The sequence below is a fragment of the Anoplophora glabripennis genome, unplaced genomic scaffold (genome assembly GCF_000390285.2).
Source record: "Anoplophora glabripennis isolate ALB-LARVAE unplaced genomic scaffold, Agla_2.0 scaffold151, whole genome shotgun sequence".
Lineage (NCBI taxonomy): Eukaryota > Metazoa > Arthropoda > Insecta > Coleoptera > Cerambycidae > Anoplophora > Anoplophora glabripennis.
In genome coordinates this window covers 651,628-671,451 of record NW_019416371.1, presented here as the reverse complement: position 1 = coordinate 671,451, position 19,824 = coordinate 651,628, and the positions used below count along the sequence as shown (strand labels likewise).

The window sequence follows — 19,824 nt, the reverse complement described above, 5'->3', positions numbered from 1 at the left end:
ATGTCGGTTAGTTGAAGAAACAAAAAGGCGGAAAGTAGAAAAATTCTTGAAAAGACTAATATACTCGCAGTTCAGCCATTTGGATTGTCCCGAGAAGAATTGTAATCAAAAATGAACAAAGAACGTTGTCGAGTAGTGGTCTACTGGAAAATCAAGGATAATACAAAAACTGATTAAATGTCCTCACCCAACATTACTAACGTCGTTGACAAACTTGAATGATGACAATATTTTACCACCCTTGAGTTAGCAAGTGGATTTCACCAGATAGGAAGGTGCGAACATTTCATTGACAAAAAAAAACAGAAGCCAATACGGAAAATGGATATTCCGAATATGTTCGAATGCCTTTCGGCTTGAAAAACGCGCCAGCAACGTTGAATCGAGTATGGTCGACGTCCTTAATCACTTGCTACATAAAATCTGTTTCATCTAAATGGACATTATTATCTTCAGGGAGATATTCAAAATTTAGAACTTGTGCTTAAGACACAGCAGAAGCCAATCCAAAAATACAACTAGACAAATTTCTCTGCAGACATGCAGAGTTCTTATGATACGTCGTCGCTACAGAAGGCATCAGGTTCAAAGAAGTAATAATAATTCACTGAATGTGTCTATGTAGAAATAAATTGTCATTACTACAGATATAGTTAAGAAATTCAGAAATCCAATGAGATTCAAATCCAACTGAAAAGAGTTTATTTTCCCTCAATTACTCGCCTGTAACAAGTTGCCCGTTGTACGTAATACATTCAGCCAACAAGCGCTATATTCATACGAGTTTTACTTAGACCTGGAAACGTTCTACGAAGAAAACTAAATATTTTATGGCCGCGTTGGTTGTCTGCGAGGATGGATATGAATTTTTGCTTAAGATCGCGCTGCTTTGTGTACGAGGAACTCCTCACATTTATATTTAGAGTCGGGGAGTTGGAGACTCGATGCAAATGAGGTTAGCCAGACTGTTTTCGTTCACAGAATGCAATCGATTCGTCTGGATAACTCTGAATGTAAGCGTTCCTCGGGAGTTTTAACGAGAAAATTCTTGGTTGACAAGCAAATATTGTCTCTGCAAGAGCTTACAGCTGTACGATAAGGCGGAAAGTTGGGTATTGTCTGGAAGTAATTATTTGTGGTATTGTTTAGCTTCCAGATAAAGTTCTGTAAAGCGTTTCAAACAGTACTATTATCGTTTAAATTATTTATAAGGTAAATGTTTTAGTTAACTAGTTAGTTTGCGGTGCTTTGTGAGTTCTCACTTCTTTTGGAAACATTTTTTTTAATTTCTGTAACTTTTTTCTTGACAAGGATTTATATAGACATAAATTTCGAAAGAGATCTTCACAAAACGAATACATGTAGGCGTTTTATTTTCATCTGGCGCTTAAAATTTATGTTTACCTAATATCCTGTGAAATACCACTTTCGTCCTGAATACAAATAGGCGGTTTAACCTTTCCTGTATACCTTCGCTGCGACTTGTGCGGAAGAAAGTGGACTAAAAAGTGTTTTTCTTTCATCTACAAGAATTTCTCTATTGACAGGAAAAAAATCAAGCGTATGCGTAGGTGATAATAAAGGAACATACATTTGTTTTTTATTAAAGGTTATATCGCTAATTTTGACATTTGCGATAAATCAATTTGACGGATATAGCAAAAAAAAACATTTTAATGTTTTGGGTGAAGTTAAAACCCTCAACAATTTACTTTATGTTAAAAAGTAAATGTAAAAGATAATATAATACAAAAAGATTCTCAAAACGGGTGCCTTATTTGAAAAATAAATAAATGATATGGACATCATCCAAAGAAATCTAAAATTTTGACGAAAGTCAAATAACTTTTATTAATGAAGATAATTCACTCTGATTACTTATTCTCCGGATTATTTTAATGAGTACTACTATCGAAAATATTCTGCTTTACAACCAAACTTAAACATTGATTTTTTTGAAAGATAGACTGATTCGACGCAATGATAACCATGATGGATTAATACAAATTTTTACTCGAAAATAAAAGCAGTTAAAATAGGAATTCCTCAAGGTTCTGTTTTGGACCTGATGCTGTTTATTTATAAATCAATGACTTAGATACTGTAATACCAGAAATATACCTTACTACGTATGCAGACCATCAATCTGTTACGATTTCAACCAAATCTGATAAGGCTGTAGAATATTAGATTATTATGGTACGCTTTTAACAAACAACACTATAATGCAGAGGAAACGCAGCATATAAGGTTTCGCAGTCGTCAGAAAATTTGTAATTTCTTGAATACCTACAAAAATTGGAGAGCACAATTTGTTAAATAATAGCGTTATTCAATTTTTGGGAATTGTATAGACTCATAATGTAGTAATAGTATTATTGAAGCAATTTATCCAACAAAAGTAATAAGTGACGCTGTATGAAGAAAACTTCCATATTCTAGGACAAAGATATCTGTTTCGTCCCAGTTAACACGAGTATTTTTTGACACTTAGGAAACGATGTTAAAATATCACTTTATGAGTTTTCGAAAAAATATTTTATCAGATAGTTTTGTTCAATTTCACTAGAAAGACAAGATGATGATTTCAAGGATAACATCAGTTCTAAATCTTTCATGAACTGATGTATAGTTTAAACGGGCCAAGATAGATGACAGGGCCCTAGCAAAAAAAAAGGGATCGAAAGGGTGGACTCTTAGGCTTTACTCGGTCGGTATTAGGGTAAATCCGCTTCATTCAAGTTATTGGAAACTAGAGGAAATATATTGCAAGTTCGGGGTTGAATTTAAATGATTTGTGTTATCTTTCTTCTTGTCGAAGTTTGGATTCTTCGTAAGTTTTGAGATTTACGCGAGAATTTCCTTTAAACAACCTTGTTAAATATTTTATACATTTTAAAAACAAACACCAAAAGAAACATTTGTTAGTTTGCCAGAACTTATTTGAATTTACTCCTTTATTATGTGAGACATTCCAGATTATTTTTATTAAAGCCGTCAGAAAGTTATTAAGACTTCTTACTTGTCTCAAGGTATTTTTCCATTTATTTAGAAACACCTCAGACGCGTTTAAGTTGCATACCAATTACCAAAGTTACGTACGTGACTTCCCGTGTGACTTATTGGTCGAAGACGAACTTTTTTGACCTTACCCAAGGGTGTTCAGTTTCTCCAATATTTTTAATATTCTCCCAGTTCAACTGCATCTGTTCCGAGAAGCGTATAAAATAATTTGTATCCTTTCTATTGTCAACACGTTCTCTATCGGAAATGTGAACGGTTGACAGATAATGATAATAAATACCACATCTGGCATAATTCAACTAAACCCGCAGGTAAGAGATTTTGTATTGTTTTTCAAAGATGTAAGAAAATATTCACCAAAACCGCGAAACGTTTTTATTATTCAAAGTAATAGTTTTAGAGCATTACTAACGCTAAATTAGATATTGATTATAATTTGTTTATGGTCACACTGATATTTATATCATTGTTCCGCCTCCTACAATTAGTTTTCCATTGTTGGCTCGTATATAAAAACAACATCGACAGAGCTCTTGGGAGATTTAACAGTACATTTATTTTTGTTAATCAAACACAAAATCTATTTTTGCCGGATCAACATTTGCTGGTTAAACATTCCTTTCTGCGAATCGAACAATGATTCGCTTGGCAAGCTGCTTTTTACTAGGAATCCGTTAAATAAATACAAAATTGCATCTCCTCGCCCAAACACAGAAGAACAGTAAAATTTTAAATTACACTAATCCCACAATTTTTATTCATTTGTTTTCATTTAAGTCAATTTACTTAGATTTCAATACATATAATTTGACAAAAATCATTCGGCGGCTTCTATTTTTTTAAATTAGCAACTTCTGAAGCCAATTACGAATGTACTCTGTTTTAAAATGCCTTGAATAAATCCCAGGCATTTTAGGTGTAAGAGATATTTACGTCTGCAACCTTCATCTCATATGTCAAATTGTTTTCATTATTTAGAAAATAACAAACATACTTCCTTATTAAAGAATTTGCTTGAGATATCTGTCATAACAACCAAAACGGAACGAAGCATTTCAAGACGACGGTATTAATGGACAATAATGTTGATATTCACCATAGGAATCAAAAGTTTGATACAGATCAGTCTCAAACACAATACAAAGATGAAATTTACGCCAGGTATTTTTGGGGTAAGAGATATTTACGTCTGCAACCTTCATCTCTGATGTTAAAATGTTTTCATTATTTAGAAAATAACAAACATACTTCCTTATTAAAGAATTTGCTCGAGATATCTGTCATAACAACCAAAACGAAACGATACCTTTCAAGAAGACGATATTAATGGACAATAATGTTAATATTCACCATAGGAATCAAAAGTTTGATACAGATCAGTCTCAAACACATCTCAAATTGTTGAAAATACCTCGTTTTTTTTCCAAGATTTAGTTCAGTAAAGAAAGATACGTAAAAATTAAGAAAAATTTCTTAGAATTGAGTGGACTACTTTACACCAGCTGAATGTTAGGGCTTCGTTTTCAAAATGGCGTCCAAAGTTCGCAAAAAAATACAGTTTTTTCATTTAAAAAAAACTATACTTTTTAGAAAAAATGTTTCACACAAAAGTTGTAGAACTTTTTATAACAAAGCTCGATGTCAATCAATAAACAAATGTATTAGTTATTGCAAAAAAACGGCTAAAGATCGCATTTTTTTAAAACATTTATATCTTTAGAACGAAAAAACGATTTTTTTACGAAACTTTCAGAATATGTAGTCCTTGGCAAGTAGGATAAGTGCGTTTTTGTAAAATTGCAAAATATTTTATAGTTTTTGCAAAAATTGAGTTTTCAAAAAAAAGAAATGTTTTTCAAGTTTCAATAAATCATGCAGTAATGCACTTACGTGACCCATCTTGAGCTTAAAATTTTCTCTAAGAATTGTACTTGCAAATATGCGAAAAATCTACCGAAATTTTAAATTCTTTTTTCATGTCAAAAACGGTAGATTTTTTTCTTATCTTTGAAATTTAATCGGAATGGCATTTTACCATTTGGAAGCTGACATTTTTTCACGCATTTAAAAAGAAATGTAGTTCTAACTTTTGTCTAAAAAATTTGTTTTCTAAAATTAAAAAAAAAATTAAATGAAAAAAAACCTGTTTTTTTTGCGAATTTTGGACGCCATTTTGAAATTGAAGCCCTAACATTCAGCTGGAATCAAGTAGTTAATTCAATTCTACGTAATTTTTCCTAATTTTTACATGTCTTTGTTTACTAAACCAAATCTAATTTGATTGGACTATGATTCTCTGTCCGCTGCTACCGAGCTAGCGAAGAGGAAAATCAACAAATTTTCCACTAGCTGCATTTTCGAGTGAAATCAACGTAAGTTCAGTTTTGTAATTTTATCCGTGTTTAAGGAAATAAAAAACTTTTTTCACATATTTCTTTACACCTTTTAAGAACCGATTTTTGTTCCACTATTTTTAGGACAGAGAGGACTAAATTTAAAAAAACGAGGTATATCTAAAGATCTATATCTAGTATAAGACAACATTTTGACTTTTTTAAAAATGGTCCAACTCTTCGCGACTTTTTTCTTCCAGATTTGTTACTAGAAAAAAAAATAAAGATTTCTCCGCGTTGTTCATATTACTTAACGGTACCTACTGGTCAGGATTTAACGTCAACTGACCGACTAAACCTCTGTCCTTTTTTTTTCTTCGATTTATCAATCCTTCGGACGTAGCCCTCTTAACCCGGCGTCCGTCAATACGCCACAGGATTCCCGGAAGTCTTTAAAATTGATAACCGGCAATGGTTTTCAAGTTGTGACGGCTCGTAATCCAGTTGGTGCTCCGCTTCTGATCGATACTTCCCCAGGGAGGCAACCCCTGGCGCGGGTTAGCAGCCTGCACTACGCCGTGTGATGAATCATCCCCGAAGCGAATGTCACACTTTCCGATATTTTATGCACGGACCCGTCCAGACTACCCTCGTCCTCGCGAGAGACTGTTCCCCGTCTGGAACAGATCCTTTGGCAGGTCTCATGATAGTTTTTTTATTTGTTACGTTAATATAATCAATAAAGAGCGACATCACGTAAAAATTGTTGCTTTCAATAAACAGAGATGGGTATTACAACAATGTAGAATTGTACGTAGAAAATAATATAAAATCTTAACGCGCCCAACTCTAGTTTTTAGTTATGATTAGGCTTAGTGCGGCGCGGAATTTAACAGGACCGTAGTAAGATTACGAATATTAATACAGGGTGTGGCGTTTTTAGTGCAGAAAAAATAAAATGCAGATTCCTAGGAATATATGCAATAAAAAGCCTTATATAAGAAATTCATATATCCACGTTTTGTCAAGAAAATTGAACTTCAATTTTGTAGCGAAGGAATAAATCTTAGTACGGTTCTGGTCAAAAAATGTCATGCCATTCGATTAACATCGGCCCACGCTTGCCGAACCGAACTTAACAGAGAGTCGAGCCTTTGCGCAAATCAGTGTTGCCAAATTAAAATGTATGAAATACACACAAAAGACAAAATGTTTTAATGCCATAATAAATCATTTTGGCCAGTTTAATACAATCCTCTCGTTTTAATTAAAAGGAAAAATAAACATAAAATTCAATTAGTTATTTCACTGTAAATGGTAATGTGCAATCCCAGACAAGAGTTGTTACAGAAAAGACTACTATTATTTTAGCAACAGATAGGTTGGATCACGACATACAAAAAAGATGCAAACTTACCGCCATCGTTCGATAGTGGTAAACGTATTATTGTTGTCCTCGTTATCCATTGCCGATTTAGTTAAAACAATAACTTAAAAAATAAGAAATAAGACACGACTTTAATAAGCACTTAACGTCTAAACAGCAAAAGCGCGATCTTTTTGACACAATTTAGCAACAATTCGCCTGCAAGTCAAAAGCGTACTCACACTGGCTGACACTCCACAGGTGCGTGTGGAGTGCGGACTAGGTCAATATTTTTTGGCTATGTTAAACAGGACCGGCATTAACATTTTGTCACTTCTTGTAATTTTTTGGAAAATATTTTTGATACTCAAATCTCATAATCGCCTTATGGTAGCATATATTATTTTACCTCATTTATTGTCAAGAGTATAGGTTTTTAATTTTCTGCATTAAAGACATCACACCCTGTATGTTTACAGAAAATATGTCGCAACATAGTATTATTACCAAAGAAAAGGCTAAGTAGAAGATAAAATACCTACAGGGTCGGAAAGTCCTCATGGTTCAAATGGGCGGTGACTATTAGACGCCTTCATTATAGCCATCTTTCTCTATCGCACGGATTTCTATGGCTTACTTTGTCACTCTCACGTAACGGCCGATGAACCATGGGGACTTTCCGACCCTGTATATAAATTTAAATACACCATTTACCCCTAAGTATAAAAATTCGACCAATGTTTAAACAAGCGCCAGAGCTCTCCTAATTGACGGATTCGAATTTTTCAAAAAGTGTTTCATAGCTTGAGAGCCTTTCTATATGTGAATAAATTTAAGGGCCTTGGTTTTTGCCGTGCAAAATTTTGAAAATTTGCAATTTTTTTTTCAAAATCTGGATTGCAAAATTATTATGCAAAATCTATCGAACCGATTTTGATGAAATTTGGTGTGATGATTCTACATAACATGAAGTTTTCTTGAGTCAAGTATCAAGGTCTTATACCCAATTTAAAGACCCCAAAAATATTCCCTAAAAAGTAATGTCCATTTTTGGCGATTTTTTCGATTTTTACAATAATAATCGCGATTCATTCGATTTGTAACTAGTCAAATTTTGTAAAAAATTCAATTTTCCTTTTCCATTTTCGCCTAAAATCAACTCTTGAAAAGATAAATAATTAAATAGGAAGAAAAATATTACATTTTTCTAATTTTTTTAACATATTGCGCCGCCAAAAGTTAAGCCCACGTTTTTTTTTATTCGCATAGAAAAATTTTCATTTCTAGTGATATTTGAAAGCTAAAAAGCCAAAAATCTCCGTGAATGTACGATTCATCCAAATATGGACTTTTTGAAACAGATACCGTCTGGACTAAGTTATGATATACACTAGCGGACCATTATACAGGATGTCTCCTATCCTTGGGTCATTTTAGGTCCAAAAGCCTTAATAGGCCTAAAGTTACTGGTTTCCAAAATATAAGGCGTTACATTTTTTTTGAAAAATATCACATTTTTTTCAATTATCCCTGAAGTTGTTTGACGAAACTTGGGGAAATGGTGTAATTAATTAAAGTTAATAATTCGGTATATTTCTAAGTAAATCTGTTAACCAGTAGCGGAGATTCAGGGAAATTGTCGTTAAAACACTGGATTTTCGGGAAAATTAATAGGCGCGTTAATTTTACTGTAATTTTTTTATTAAAAAAGGTCTCTTGCATTTTCTTCGCATAATAAAATAATAAACCCTTTTCAACATAATTTTTTTTGCTCATATTTAATTTTAAAATAATTTCAAATATTTTTTTGGTCTCTTATCTTGGTCAATTGCCTGTTAGATATGGTAAAATAGATAAATAAATGAAATAATATTGTTGCAATACCTAATTGTAAGTCTGCATCAAGCTTATCCGCGTAACATCAAAAGTAATTACATCCACGACACCGAGGCAAGTTATGCAGTCACAAACGTGCTTTGCATCGTCTTCTACCAGTGAATAAGCGCTCTCCCGCAGAGTCTAATCTAAATTTTGACATCTGATACTCGATGCTCCAACCCCTTCCACACATATGTAACTCTACCCTAACAGGTTGTCAGTTAGCACAAGTGTAGTACTTTCCAGACCCATTAACTAGCGGCATCCCAGAGTGTCGTCTTACGCGTTAACTTCTCGTGTGGCACTCGTTTTAACCCATTTTGTTCTTGCTTGGCGTCTGGAAGTGTTTACTTAAACGAAAATAAATTGAGGATTCCTCAAACCGAACAAACAGGAGTAAGTACAATAAATATTGGTCGGGTTTACATTTAATGACTTGAAATACATTAATACGGATCAAGTTGGCCTAGAAATTATACCCATTCTTTGCGGTGTAGCCATATTTTCTTTATTATTGGAGATACATACATCTAGCACCACCTCATATTTTTATAACCTTCATGAAGACAGAACTATTTTAAAATATTGTCACTTGAAAGAAAAACCCCATTAAGTGAAAAAAAAGCAAAGAAAAATGAATACGATAAAAATATACCGTACGAAAACGATAAAAATTTTATATTCGGGACCGAGAATTGAATGATGTCGCGAGTAAATAATAAATGTTTGGGCCGTCTCTACGTTATAGAGGCCGTTCTATTCGTTACATAAACTGTTACTGGACTGGAATCAGAGGCATGACAGACGCACAAAAAACAGCTAAGTCGTTAAACTTGTCAAGAACAAAAATAACTGCGAGTTACAAGAGACAGTTTTAGCTTATTTATATTTTTCACGACCGACGGCAAAGACGAAATATATTTACGTCTAAGTTTGTGACAGACTTCGGTAAAGTTTTATTATATAGATTAGTTTCGCTTTAACAAGTCCACAAAAAGCCAGAGACCGGGAGCTGGGGCAAGTCCATAATGGATTTCCTTCGTTGATGTGTCTCGGAATCTGTTGTTTGCGAAAGTCTCGAAGTTTGGATGAAATTTTCTAGATGAAAACAAAATGCCTTATGTCTTTCAAATGATATAAATATTATCTCTGTTCATTCCAATGATAAGAATTGGGCTGGAATTGACAATTATACGGAGATATTAGGATTAGAAGTTACTTTTATATCTCAAACTACACGCAGAAAATGTCTGAAACAAACAATATACGGGAAAATATGGGAAATCTCTCTGGTGCAGATAGAACATGAAAAAATAAAATGTTTTTATAAAATTTTTTCGTACAGGCCCTTCCTACGGAAATATGTGTCCCTAAAAGACGCCGCTGGAAATCGGTTTTTCTTGAATAACTTTTAAAGTACTTACACTAGTAAGGACCTCTTAAAATAGTGTGCTTGTTAGCTTTGTTATTTTACCAGGGGCGGGCTAAGCCTTACAACTTAATGCCTAAATTTTTAACACCCTGTATGATAAAGACTTTAAAATAATACATCTAGTTTCAACCTTAGACTAAAAAAATGGTACTCTTGTTTATTGTCGATAAAATGAACCGTTTACGAGAAAAATAATAATAAACGAATTCATGTTTTATTTTTTATAAAAAGGGCCATTTCTATTTTTTTTTCTCGACAACAACAGTATTTTAAGATGTTTAATACGAAAAAAATACAAAATTAAAAAAACAGTGGTGTCTCAGAAGGCACCTTACAAAATTATTGAAAAACTTCATTCAAACTTTAAGAGAGTTCAAGACGCATTTTTCTCCCTTCTTTCATGTATAACTCGAAGAATTAGAGAAAATATTCAAAGGAAAAAAGTTTCACTTCAAAATAAAAGTGCTGCGAAATTTTTATGTTTAGTTTAGTTTAGTTTAGTTTAGTTTANCAATAATCATTCAAATCTTGACCGTGACTAACCTGATAGGTCGCTGCATCATAAAACATTTTCCCAAATGTAATTTTACTAGGAAACATTTCCTTTATGGCAGTTTCCCATTGACTCCATGAAAACTGCGTAGATTTTAACCCATCATACCAAATTCGAGCTGTTCCCCGTAATTTACCCAATGCTATATAAATTTTACTAACTTCATCCCAATGATACATCTGTGCACAATCATTCACTTTGCGCAACCAATCCTCAACATTTTGAGATAAATCCCCAGGATTAAATTCAGGAATTAAGCGATCATCTTTAAATATTGCCCAATTCATGGTTTTAGGTCCACTCGGATCATTTACTGAACCTTCTGTCTCACTAGCTACTATTTTATCAGGTTGAGTACTTACAAGTTGACTACGGAGTGCTGCTATTTCTGCCCTAGCATCTTCTAACATACCTTGTATATCTGAATCTTGAGGGGTACCAGTCTCCCGCTCATTTGTTGGATACGACTCATTTCGTTCAGACCCTTCACTCAGCACCACTGCACTTTCAGAAGCCACATCACAAGTCCCTTTCTGTAATCGTCGCTGTTTTTGCGGACGTTTGCTCATAATTGCCACAAAAAAGAATAAAAACTGACTTAGGTGTAGGAGGTAATCCCACTTCTGACGTGTAAACAACCCTGAAGGGGTTGTTATAATATAAAAATGAAATAAAAGATTTAAATTAAAAAAAAAGCTTGGTACAATTTTATTTCTGTGTTATACTTAACAGAGTCAATGAATGAATGAATCCCAGTGCAACTTAAATCAAAGTTACCAGTCTGAGATTTTATTTTTTATAAACAAAGATATGTATAACAAACTTATCGACGAGCCCGCAGGAACCAAAACTGCTGACCAAACCTTCATAGTCCGCAAGGTCATCGCTAAAGCGTCAAATAGCCAACATGAGCTAGTCTTAATTGAAAAATTACCAATTTTTATGCACAGAGGCTCACACATTTTTTGTCGAGTATGAAAACGCATAATTTGTGTTTTATCAGTATTTAAATATAAGTGACTTTCAATGAACCAATCACATAAAGAATTCATAATTTGATCACATTTATTTTGCGCGTCAATATCGGACTTGTGCGATATAATGTGCATTATTGTTGCTGCAATATAGTATAGACCGAAAAAAAAATCGTGAAAAAAGATGTTTTTTTCATGAATTTATTTCGGATCTTGACTTTAGAGCAGCCATATAAAAAGTATGGTTCTGAGTACTTCATGATATGGTAGTATTGCAGAAATTTTTTCATCGAAATCGGCCTGGTAGATTTCGCACAATTCAATTGTTAATTAAGAATATACAGAATTATACTTATTCTTCAATTCTTTCTCACGCTAAAACCAACGATTATTTTGAGCTCCCAATTTTTATACATACCCTTTGAAGTCTCAACTATCAATCCCCATTTAAAAAGAGTAAGGAGTGGGGGGACTATGCGAGCGGAGCAGCATAATTCACTAGCGCAATTTCAATCAATTTTTTGTCAGCTTCTACAACATATCACGAATCTAGTCGCTATTATTTTCCTGTAAAACGACCTTGACAGTAGTTTGTGATCGTTACTTCTTGAGATTTCAATTGCTGCACGAGCATAATCGTGATATAAAGGTAAATATGACTTTATAATGCAAGAAAATGCTATTCTATTGTTCTACTTTCCATAAGTAGTAAACTTTCCCCGAGTTAATACATGAAAGAAGGGAGAAAAATGCGCCTTTTTAAATTTCTTTTTACATTTTCTTACGCTAACAATTACGCACAACTTTTACAGCGGATGCATATCGCAATTATCATTTTACATAATATTTAGAACAATTTCCAACAAAAATTAGCGTTACTATATAATACTATATCCATTCAGAAACAGATACCGACTGGACTAGGACGCCATTTTGAAAATGAAGCCCTAACATTCATCTGGGATAAAGTAGTTCATTCAATTCTACGGAATTTTTCTTAGTTATTACGTGTCTTTGATTACTGAACTAAATGGCACGTAAGAATCTAATTTAATTGGACTAATATCACTGTGGTTCTCTTTTTGTACAAAAAAACTGTCACAATTATTGTAATCATGCACAAAAATATATTACTTTTATTGTAGCAAAATTGATATTATTTTCATATAATCATATATTTTGTGATTTAAAATGTTGTTTTTAATTAAAGATTTCGTCGCTTCCATTTTCTTTGCAACACACTCTTAATTATTTATTGCAAATGCTTTTGAAAAACTGTCTTCAAATGCCAGTGCAGTACATTTGAGTACATGTCCATGTGAAGATTTGGTGGGTCCAAAACAAAATTTCTACTTAGTGTTATCAACAGTGATGCTGTTTTGTAGATTTATTAAAACTTGAGATAGATCGTGTTCTTTCTAGGTGGTCTTTTTTCAGAATATTAATTCTGTTTTTTATGTTCCCAGCATTAAATCTTTGAAGCACTATTCAGTAGTTAGTTGATAGACTGAGATGGATCATAGAACCATGTGTTCTCTTAACATTCCATTGGTTTTATAGTTGGTTTAATTCAATAACGCGACTAGGAATTACGAATGCAAAAATGTAACAATGACAACTTTTACTTCTCAAGAATGTTGTGACAATATTTGCACACGGTGCTGTACGGAAAATTGTAACTACCAAACCAAGAAGTGAATTTTACAAAATCTTCAAGAGCTTCTACTGTGAATGGCTGTTGAATTATGTACCTTACAAGATCAGCAATGTATGCGAAATATTCTTGAAAGGGACAAGGCTGTGTTTATAACGCATGAAAATCACACTTTTTTTGAAAGCAGGGCTGGGAAAAAAACAGGTTAATTAGATTATATTATTTGAAGATTTGCATTGGAAGACAGTGCATAGGCCTCATTGGTTTTTTTCCCTGACTCTCAAGGAGTCCGAACATTACTCAGATTTCTATCTGCAGAGATACATTGAGGTCATCAGCAATGCCACAGACATAATTTATGAGCAGAAAGGCAAGTATGAACTCATACACAAACAACTTATTCGTCTAAGAACTGCTAAACTAGAGGCAAATAATATTCATGCGGTACATGCATAGGAATCTAGGGATCCTCAAGTATATATTTTTTATTTTGTTCCAATTTCTGTTTACATTTGCGAACGTTTCTCGATAGGGATTTTATTTTTGCCATATTCAAATAAATCAGCACAAACAATTAGAACGTTTAATCGTTTCTAGTACTAAATTTTCTGCACCCATTCGTTTATTGCAGACCAAGAAGTTGAAAGGTTACCGAGTTTTGTGCACTATACAAACAAAGGTACGGGCATTGGTTAATGGCGGCGTTGGCCCGGTCCGTAGGATTTACGTTTAATTTGCTTTGTCTTCTTTGTTTTTACGAATGGTTTGGGCAACGTTAAGTGTTCGGTACTGCGATAAATTTCTGGTAGTTGAAATAACTCGGGTTAATGCAAGCCGTAGCCAAGGCTGGACGGGTTGGTGTTCGAAGTCCAGTGAAATTTTTTTGGTGCTTGCAGCCCGAATGCCTGCTTTAATATGTCTGCTGACAGATTGTGAAACTGCCGAAATTACTCAGCCTAAGTTTCATCTGTCTTCATAAAACATCATCAGAGACATTTCAAATTTGAGCTCCTTGTATGTCGAAAACGAAGCGTTTTCCAAAACATGTTTATTGAAGCTTTATTTGTTATTTGGAGGAGTTTCATCACGTGGTAAAGTTTAGCGCATGGAGGACACCCTATATAGATTGGGTAGCTTCCATTTGGGAAAACAATTGATAATCGCCTGCCATTGAAATAGGCCTTGACAAAGAATTGATAATTTCCGCTGAAAAAATCTCGTAAAACGTATCGGTATAGCTCAAAAACTAAAGTATACTTATTCACTTTAACTTCTACTACTTGACGATTTGTCTCCAGTGGGTCAAGAGCACGATCGGCATGCGCTCGAAATCGAGATCATCGAGTGCCAATTACCGTACTCAAGATCTTGTTACAATCTAGGTGATTCGACGAACAGAAGAATTCTCCTTTTTTAGACGAACCCTCGTAGACGATGACGCTTCATTCTGAGAGGTATGGATAATGGGATGACTATTTATTTCAGAAAATGTTAGATCTTACAATGCCAGTTATTACGTACTCATTTGGCTACAACTAACAAATGTTTGTGTACATTGAACAGAGAGGAAACAATATTTTACTTCTTCTTCAAATTATATGTATTGAAATACCTGTGTCATGTAGAATACTTATAACAAACGTTTACTATAGCATTAACATCAAAGCGACCAGAAACCAAATTATTATACTTTTTTCATTTTTCAAGATTTATTAGTATTATATACAATAATACTTTTGACTATGTGCAAGATCCTACTCAAATAATTTCATTGCATTTGATGTAACTTGCAAATCATTTCACTAACTACTGAAATTTCAAATATTTGAAAAACTAATCATGTTAGCTTTGATTTTTTAGAAGCATAATGTTGGTCCCCTGATTGCGCAACTTGGTCCTTATTTAAGCTAGTTCGTATCTCTTACGGTTTCCGAAATCCCTACAGCGAAATGCGAATTTGTAAAAGTCTGTAGAGTAAAAATTTCACAATTCGTTTTGGACAGGAATTGATACACTATTGAGTGTGGTTTGAGTAAAATTCGCTCTATTTTTGTATCAATTTAGTTTTAAATTCAAAGTGTTGTATTGTTGTATTATTGATAACCTAAGTTTCCATTTTTTCTTTAAAGTAGTATAGTATAAACAGTAGTAAATTTAAAAGTAACTTTCAAGTTAAAAAGTATGTAGTTTGTATGAATTTCTATGGTTCTATGACGCACGGAGAGAACTACTATCATATTTACAATGACAGTTCTATATTTGAGCTCTACTTCTTTAAATCAATATTATAGTTATCTTTCAAGCAATGGAACATTTCAATTTCATATGAAAACAAATATTTGATTATAATACTATGGACATGTGAAGACTACTACAAATATGTATATGCTTATCTTAATATTAGAGCTAATAATGAGACTAATGAGATAAGGGATTCAATGAATGAAAAATTTATTACAGTTTTGACACCCACAACACGGTACAATGATTGGAATGTTAGTATTTGCTATTTAGACTGTTTCCTAAACCAAAAATTGGTGAAATTTTAACCATCCCGTACATATTCTTTTTCAGCTATTCGAGTTTTAAACAAAATGTAAATTAAAACGTAAATTTTATTCTACGCAAATTGCCTTATATTTTCCCGTGGCTTAACAGATATAAAAACATGCCGATTCATCACCATATAAAAAAAAAGTTTCCAAATCCCACTCCAAGTAAAATATGTTACCCTCTTTAGTATTTCCTTTTTAATTATGAATAATATAAGCTTTCATCATCATCCACCTCGACAAGTAGGCGTATCAGAGCGTTTTTGTAATTGAATTTTATTTTTGCCCTGCCGAAATATGTTAATTTGTTTAAAAAACAGGTAAAAACATTAATCCCATTAGGATGTTACTTAAAACGAAAAATAATTTAAATTTAAATATACGGCACAATTAACATTAATCAGCAGCGAAGAGCTTATCAAAACAAAATATTTTTACCATCATGAGTATCTCAATCCCAATCGCCATTTTCTCTGTAACGGAAAGAGATATTTTAGTTTTGTAAACATGATTTGATAGACTTGCCAAGTAGCTTCAATTTTGCTATGTAACTGGTAACACAAGCCCATAGATGGCGTTGTGGTGCCAAAGCATACTTCCAGGTTCCTATGATCGAAGAATTTTTGATGCTACAATGCCGTCCCTGTGATAGTACTGATAGTAAAAGTTATAGTGTAGAATTGAGCAGGTTTACCAGAAATCAAATGTCTCTTGGGTAAAGAGCGATAATCCCTCTCGACACCGTTCCATCCAAGGTCGTATATCCAACCAAAGATATTGGCGCCAAATGTCTCTATTCCAGAGAAAATGGTGACAAGAGTTTTTATTGACATCTACTGAATACAGGAGTTTTAAAGTCATAATAGTTCTTCAAACCATCATGTAAATTTATAGTTTCTTTGCGAAAACTTTAAATAATGTGGGTACCATCAAAGTAAGCTTTCCATTCATCTATTTCCTTGTATTATCCTTTAACAAAGTCTCCCGATTGCCAATTTAATTTAATTCTCACGAATTATGTTTGCAGCTGTGCAGGTTTCAGTATGCGAATGCATTGTCAGAAAATTTGTTCAACTGCACTCTCATTAATTGAAAACCCTGCCCTGCTGCCATAACCCAGAAAAACTATTAGCTGTATCTAGAGAGCCGTGCAATGAAACGAATATATTGCCGCTTTGAAAGTAATCTAAATGGTAATGATGTTTTTTGTCAACTCTTACAGAAAAAAAAGGAGGAGGTATCTCGAAATTGGGGCTTAAATAAATGTTTAACTTCCAAATTGAATCAATTACCTTGAATAATTGCTGGGTTTTATTGCTTGTTTGTGGATGGTTATTTTTTTAATCAATATTTACGTACTTTATTTTTAATATATGTAGAAGTTTCCTTCCATTTAATTTTAGAACTCTGTAAATTTTTAATTAAATTTATTTTTCTCATTCGTCGCACATAAAAAATTTGTACTAATTATGAAAAAGATATGGACATATTTCATAGAATATAAGAAGCTCTTTGTGATATTCAACAATAACAAAAATAGTGTATAAGGGTATCCTAATTTTACCTATGAAGGAATTTTAATAGTGATTCAATATACAGGGTCGGAAAGTCCCCATGGTTCATCGGCCGTTACGTGAGAGCGATAAAGTAAGTCATAGAAATCCTTGCGGTAGAGAAGTATGGCTATAATGAAGGCGTCTAATAGTCACCGCCCATTTCGCCCTTCCACAAATAAGATCCACTTCCACTTGTAATTCAGCGACCGGTGGTCATCATTGTTTTCGTCGTTTGGCTTTTCCTTAATAGATGTCACTACATATGCAATTCCGACTTCGTATTCCGATATGTTAATACCATCCGTTAACAGAGGGCAGTCCTAGAAAGAGTGATGCCAGATCTACAGATTTTTTTTTGGAATTGGGGAAATAGGGAATATTGCTTTATTTCTTGCGATTTTTAAGTCATTTTAAAAAGTATACTTAAATAACAACTAAATGAACTTTAAATGCAACTGAGCACTATACTCCATTTGAATAACTTCTCAGTAGGGGAAACAGGGTCACTAGATTTACAAACAGAGGTATCTACTAGCTACTGTAAAAAGTTTTCTTTGTTACGCGTTGTGCGGAACATTAATCACAATTTTCACCAGAATAACACTGTTTATAGTCACCTTGCACACGTCCATAATCTAGACACTATACGACATTACTAATTATTTACAGTGTAGGAAAGAAAGGTTATTGTTTTAAAAAGTACCAAAGATATCATCTTTTTCAATTCGCCGGCTTCAGTTTTCATCTTTGCATCCCCCCGTCCTTCGCCGATCCTTCTCGAAATATAATCGCAGAGCCCCTTGACATCTGAATATTATCCATTGTTCCTCATCCCTTTCCGTCGAGCGACGTCACGTCGCCACCGTCCTACCCCGCTCCCCCTCCCCTGCTGAAGCCGGTCCCCCATGAACTTTCAGCTGATTGATGTAGACGTATTGCTTGGTTTCAGGATCGATTGGGAATTCCAACGTTTACATGGCTGTCACTGTTTATCCTAACGTTAAGCTGGATTGGTGAGTATTAGTAGCAATTTTGCCCAACAGAACAATTTGCATTCCCTCTTCCAACTTTCAATGGGGCGTCCCACTTGAGCGAAACAGTTTAAATGCTTTTTTGAGTCGGTTTATGAGTGATAGCGGGTTGTGGCGTTTGGAAGCTGACCCCAAACGTACAGGATGGGACGTAGCTTAGTGTGGGATTACCAAGGTCAAAATGGGGTCATTGAATCAATCGTGTCTCGGTCAAATTTCCATTTCAATTTGCAGGATAGCAAAATTTAAAAGGAGTTTCAGAAATTTGGTAATACTTGCAAACTGTTTTAAGTAAAATACGTTTCATATTTATCAATTTTGGATCCAAGACATTAGCTACCTTATAGGAATTGCTCACAAAATTGGATACAGTAGAATTGGTTCTGATTTATTGGCCAATTTTGATAATTTTTAATTAATATTTTGAATATTTCTTAATATTAGTTAATTTTGACATTTGATATTTTATTTTAAATATAGGGTGTTTAGAATCTTGGAGAGAATATTTGAAGAGTGAATAAATCGAAAAAGGCCAAACATGTTTTTACAAATAGTGATTTTGATTTATCACTGTGGTACCAGAAAACAGTTTTGGAAAGCTGACAACTGTTAACCGCTTACAAGTATTTACAGTATTTCTTTGCAAATAGTTATTTTTATTTGCCATGATGATACCAGAAAACAGTTTTGGAGCCGCTGACAACTGTTAGCCGTCTACAAGTATTTACAGAAATCGATGTAATTACATGAAAATATGCAATTAATTCCTTGTTAATCTAAAGATGGAACATTTTAGTATATTTATTCGTACATTACACCACACACACACGCGCAACAGGCGTCTTATCTCTCACAAAAAGAAAACACAGTTAAGGTAACAATCCGAAATAATATCCGAATTCACTCAAACAAATGTATGCACTAATAATTTTACTAAAAAATAAGACAAGAAAACGGAAACAAGTATTTCCACTGTTTTATGTAGGACACGATGTCAGAGGTTCCCAATAAGTTTTAACAAATTTAATTATAGACAGTACTATTCTAATTGACTTATTTATGTCAGAATAAAAGGAAAAAGTCTAAAGTCTAAATTCTGTATTTATGTACAATGCCACCGGTTTGGCGAACAACAAATTGCTTCACATCTTTCAACCTGAATTTATATTGAAAAATATTTTTTATCGAGAATAGTCAAGTAATTTTGTGAGGTTAGACTAATTTTAAATATTATTAATATTAAGCACTGTTATATTTTTAACGATTCTGATTATTGTTAATGCATTCTACTTACCAAAAAAAAAGTCGTCTTCTATTTTACAAACGTCCTGTATATGTACTCACTAATTATTAAACTTTTTGCGGAAAATAAAACCTAATTATTTAAACTAATGTAGAGACTAGAACTTCAGGAAAGATATGCAGGGAAAATTTTTCAGATGTGACAAGTGAATAACAATTTTCTTCTTAG

General features: G+C 33.5%; 1 protein-coding gene across 1 annotated transcript in view; it reads left to right on the top strand.

The window, feature by feature from the left end:
• The window catches only part of LOC108904147 (RNA-binding protein Musashi homolog 2), a 215,433-nt gene that overhangs the window by 101,046 nt on the left and 94,563 nt on the right, over nucleotides 1-19,824 (top strand). Inside the window, exon 2 of the mRNA XM_018706576.2 lies at nucleotides 18,272-18,335. Coding sequence (XP_018562092.1) covers nucleotides 18,298-18,335 — 38 coding nt within the window. The 5' untranslated portion in view covers nucleotides 18,272-18,297. The remainder of the gene's footprint in view (nucleotides 1-18,271; nucleotides 18,336-19,824) is intronic.